The 5,507-nt window shown below is 39.5% G+C and overlaps 1 protein-coding gene across 2 annotated transcripts in view; it reads right to left on the reverse strand.

The window, feature by feature from the left end:
* The window catches only part of zap70 (zeta chain of T cell receptor associated protein kinase 70), a 33,204-nt gene that overhangs the window by 21,988 nt on the left and 5,709 nt on the right, over nt 1–5,507 (reverse strand). Inside the window, exons 3-4 of one of the 2 annotated variants that reach the window (XM_014007371.1) lie at nt 2,528–3,011; nt 907–1,067 (exon numbers count right to left, since the gene is read on the reverse strand). In XM_014007371.1, coding sequence (XP_013862825.1) covers nt 907–1,067; nt 2,528–2,932 — 566 coding nt within the window. In that variant the 5' untranslated portion in view covers nt 2,933–3,011. Of the gene's footprint in view, nt 1–906; nt 1,068–2,527; nt 3,248–5,507 lie in introns of those variants that run through there. The other variant, XM_014007370.1, reaches the window with a different exon arrangement.

The following is a 5,507-nucleotide window of genomic DNA, read 5'->3' on the forward strand; positions in this document are numbered from 1 at the left end:
AAGGTCTTTGTCTGCAATGATTAGACATGTTTTTTTATTGTCATTAGTGATTATCTCAATTTCGGCTAAAAGAATTGACAAAATCCTACACACTGTGCCTTTAACAGTGGTAAATGCATTTGTTATTGTGATCTGTAGCTTTCTGTATGGTGTATGTTATAATAAACCGTATACCATTATATGGTCAAGTTTTTTAGATAGACCATATCTATATTCGTAATATTACGTGGTCAAAATGATCTGTAGTCAGGAAATGTGTTATGCGGCCCAGATCAATGTAAACCACGTCAACATATTTAGCACAAGACAATCTTGTGTTTTCCTTACTCTAAATATTTTAACTTGTTTTCATGTATCTGTTATCATTGTTGCACATATGCACAGGTAAAACACAGTACACCACCCATTTTCAGTCATTTAATTCACACACCGGCACCGGATGTCCCCAAACTGGACCATGATGCTTTGTGCTAGGCAGAGTGCGGTATCTAAGAAATAGGCCACGTGTTAGCGCACAAACTAATATGTTAGCTCTGGACCGCTGCCATATACGGTACATATATATATTACTGATAAATTTGTAGTGTTAGTTTATACTGTACATAGCTAACACTTTGCCTTATACGTGCCGTATATGTATTAGCTTGGTGCTAATGCTTATGACTTAAGTCTTTTCTTTTTGATAAATCCTATCGCTGGTTTGTGTTTTCTGATCTTAGTTTTGCTACTACAGTATAGGCTTAGACTGCTGGAGATAGCTTAACCACATTTCCTCACTCTGCTGCTGTTTTTGCTTTCCATCAGTATTCATAATTATTACTGCCATTACTGTAACCTGTTTTTCTTTGTCTTTCTACACCTGGACCAATCCTTCTGCATCTGAAAACGTAACGCTGATCCACTTACAGAAACTTGCCGTCTGGTTGAGCTCCGGAGTAAAGCCTCCTCTCTCCTTCATGGCGGTTAATTTTGCCGTGATACCAAGGCATCTTCTCGTGTGCTGTGGTGGCAATCAGCTTCTCCAGCTGAGGAGCCTGACTGATGATGGCCTGCTCCATGGCTTCTCCCTGAACACAGACACAGAAACATTGATTACATTGATTACTGTAGCATTCTGGTGCAACACGTCACATTAAGGAGAGAACCACGTTGCATTCTGCAACTTTTCTCATGTTTCTGGCTCGGTTAGCTCAGGCAGGGTGTGAAATGTGGTGCAAAACGACGAGGCAGCAGGTTTTGTTCACATACACTCAGACTTTAGGTTGGTTCTTACGCTGGAGGCCATGAAGAGAAGCTGGTCTTTGAGTGAAACTGGTATCAGCAGGATGTAGACGCTTAAAGCAGGAACATCAGAGAGCCTCGCTTCAAGCTTGGTTGGTTCTTTGGCCGACGACAAGTTAGACTTTCTGAAAGGTGGTTTTGTGTTTTCTGCATCAGGTGAAGTTACAGTTTACATTTCTGCTGCTGTTAGTCTGTAAGATGCCCCAAATATCAGACTGCAGTCTGTGAGACTTATACGTATATGTTAAATACCAACATACTGCAATGTTGCAATGTCCTAACAATGAGTCTTCTGCTTAAAGCACATTTTATTTTGTTAAATGATCGATTCATGCAAATAAAAGATTGTAGGTTGTCTTTCACCTATTTACGGAAAGTGAAAACATAGCATTTTTAATTCTGATGAGGTCTGAAAAGGTGGTTTTATGGTAAAATTTTAAAAGTCACACTCAAAGAAGAAAATTACCTTCATTTCTTTCTATTTTCTATGGTGATTTTGGATTGACATGTTAGATGTTAGAATGCTTAAGACAATAAAATCAGACATTAGGTCAGTATAATAAAACAATATAATACAATTTTGTTTGGTAAAAGCAGTAAACAGTCAGCAAAAAGTATGTATAATAAAAGATTTAAAGGTTATGAAATTTTACTTTTGTGCTTTGTAATTATTTTATATTTATTACTACTCCTGTGGATAAACTGAACTATTCCACTGAGGTGCTGAGAGGAAATAAACATCTGAAAATAAATGGCTTTAATGTACTTTTCATATTTACTGAATCTGTGTTTGGACTTTAAGGTTTTTTTTAAGATCAGTGTTTTCAAAGAATCCATAAAAGTAAAGTTTACTGTGAAATAATAAAAGTTCAAACTGCCTCTGTGCAACATTTAGTTTATGCTTTTATGTGGATTCAGTGGGTATAAAGTAATTCTATGTTTGTATTATGTTGCATAAAATTCTTTGTTGAATTTTACTTTAAATATTAACTTATAGAAAACTAGAGAGAACATTTTATCCAAATCAGCTGAGTGCTGAAAAGCAGTACACATGCTAAAAGAAGCAGAATCCTAATTTAAAGCTAAAAGTATCAAAACGCTTATTAAAAGCTAAAAGTATAAAAACGCCTGCTGAAATCTAAATGGAGCAAAACTGTAGATAAAAAGCTAAAAGTATCAAAAGGTTATTTTCCCATGATTGGGATTACTTTTCAGAAAAAGTAACTATTATAAATCAGAACCTCACCTCCAGATTCCAGGTCTGCTTCACGTACTCCCTCAGCATGTTCTCCCTCATCTTGTCAAAGACGCCGGTCTTTATTGGCGTGTCCGCGGGGCGCAGGCAGGGCTTCCTCAGGGGACACACCAGCCCGTCGGCGTCCTTGCTGTAGAACTCGCAGAGCTCTCCGGGCCCGCAGTGAGGCTTGCCTCCCGGGATGCAGTACGTCCCGTTGAGCTGCTTCTCTATGGAGTAGTGGTGGAACTCCAGGCTCCACACCACGGACAGGACGTAGCCCCCCAGACTGCGGAGGCACTGTCGCAGCAAGAAGAGGCCGTCGGCCATGCCGGCCAGCTTCAGGTTCTGCTCGGCGTCGGAGCGGCTGATGCTGCCGTAGAAGAAAGGCAGCTCGACCGCGGGGTCGACGGACATGGTGAGAGCCTGKGAGAGTCGAGCTGGACCTGGTCTTGGGAGTCCTGCAGATGGAGTTAGTGGAGGTAAACTAAAGAGACTGAAAGAAAGAGGGGAAGAGAAAATACATTTTAGGGATTTCCGAGTTTCAGTCCACCTCGTGACCTCTGACCTTTTTCCAACATCTTCCACTCTATTCATCYTGATTAACCAAATTAAAAACCCATRAAACCCTCACCTTTCCTGCTCCTCTCAGGCTTTTTCTAACAGGACAACCTTATCAGACGGAGGCTCTGCAGCGAGGAGCTGGGAGGAATCGTGTGTCTGGAAGAGACATTCGGTGTTGAACACCTACACTTTGAAAATTGCCTGAAGCTTGCAGATTGACAGACTTGTGACAAAAAGCCACAACAGGAAGCTGCAGCCGCCTTCACAGCCTCTTTCCTTCCAGCATGTCGCTCTACCGTTGAACAGGTGCCGCTTGGTTCTAGAGCATTCCCTCTGCTTCAGACCTTTAACTTTGTAAAACTCTTGTTTCGCATGATTGAAATAAATCATTTCGAGCAACTCTAGAATAATGTAACGACCAATGTGTTTGGAATAAAAAATGTACCGATCTTAATGTGGTTGAGATGATAAGACTGCAGTCTGGAACAATCTGCAGAAAGAACTCGTTTATTTCAGTTGTAAAGGGAAATTTACAGATTATAACGCGGCAGCCCACAAAACGAAGACAGGAAGTAACACGAAAAGTCAAAAATATTGATAAAATTTAAGCAGCATAACAATGGAATCTTGGTTCTGGAGCTTCGAGATTACTGAAATGTTGGAAACTGATTCTTCATCTCATAAAGTTTTCAGTTTTGGTATAAAATTAAAAGCAAGGAGCTTTGATTTTACATGCAGACAAACAGAAACAATGGTTCATTTGGTGTAAAAGAAAAAAAATATACAATAAAAAGTGGAAAACCTCAGTTTCCTGGTTTTATGCCCACATCCAAAGTGGACAACCAGACCTGAAGTCACAGCTGCCACAAGACTGACAACTCCACCGTGACCTGACCCACTGGCTCACCACAACAAAGACAGACAGACAGCGTGGACACACAAACACAGCACGACATGCTGAATCACAACCACACGCATCCGCTCCGTGAAAAACACCTTAGGCAACATTTTAATGCAAAATTATTATATTTTTATGACCGTAATTAATGTAATAGTTGCACCAAGTTGTTTAAAAGTGACTCAATTCAGCTACTTCCTGCTGCACATTTCACTGACTTTTAAATCAGAATGAGAGTTTTCTTATTTTSGTTTGGTTCTGTGATTTTAGGGCTATCATTCTGAGATGTTATGTATTTTATTCTATTAACCAGAACTTATCCATCTCTATTTATTTCTCCACTCAGCGTTTTAATTGTCAGCAGTTGTTTTAATGAGCTGAAATCTCAAMTTTTCTTACTTTACTAAAATAAACACAGGCCTTTAAAATGAACGCTTCATCGTTTGCATCTTTGCAGCAAAACTAAAAAATAATATTAATAATGATGTTTTGTTTATGTTGTTTTACATGTTTGTAATTTTTGGTTGTAAAAACACAAACAATGATTAAAAATGAGCATTTTAAAGAAATTGGACAGAGTTTTTTTTCCTAACAGCTACGTCAAAACGGTTAGACCTTTTTATAGATATATGTATATATAAAAAATAACATCAAATCAGTAAACCTCTAAATTTACCAAAGAGAGTTTAAATACAGTACATACCGGTAGGTTACTTTCTAAATGGTGGGCCACAAAGGTTCACAGCAAAGAGAAACCACTTTTTTTGTATCGACTATTGTTTCATAACCAAGTTCTTCGATAACAGAACAAAGTGAAAGAGAACTTAATAACCAGCAAACAAACATTCACGTGATGGACACTTTTTATTTCTCTGACCAAACCAATGACAAATTTAATAACTTTCCAACATACGATATTACATCAGCCGAAAAGTGTCTGCTCAGTTTGTGCGGCATTATCGGTCAGGAAGGCAGACTGATGTGCTCATCTGTGTGAGTGTCTGAGTCGGTACTTGTATTTGTTCCCTCTTTTAGACAGTCCTACCTTTTCAAGACCAGTTGGGGTCCTAATATGGTGGAACTCCATTTTTGAGTTGGGGGTATGGTTTAGGGTGAATTTAGGCTAGGTTCAGTGGGTCAGGTTTAGGCTATAGAAACGACTGGAAAGGAATGGAAGTCAACRAACGGTCCTAATAAGTATAGAAGAACAAACGTGCGTGTGCGAGTGTGCGCGCGTCCGCTACCAAACCATGTCACAAAACAGTGGGCGGATTTTAAAGGCGCTTGGATAATTGAACGTTCATCTTAATGGAACAACTTTTGAAGCCAACTCGTGTCAAGATGGCCGACATGGTTGACCTTCAAAACCACAGTGACTGCCTGTTAGCATCTCACGAACCACTGAACAAATCTTATTGAAACTTTCAGGAAATAATGACTGGATTAAAAAGTCAGAAGGCAACATGCATTCCTTAGGCCACTCATTTTAAAATGTGATTTTTAAGCGGCGCCCCCCCCCCCCCCCCCCCC

Source organism: Austrofundulus limnaeus, unplaced genomic scaffold (assembly GCF_001266775.1).
Source record: "Austrofundulus limnaeus strain Quisiro unplaced genomic scaffold, Austrofundulus_limnaeus-1.0 Scaffold41, whole genome shotgun sequence".
Taxonomy (NCBI): Eukaryota; Metazoa; Chordata; class Actinopteri; order Cyprinodontiformes; family Rivulidae; genus Austrofundulus; species Austrofundulus limnaeus.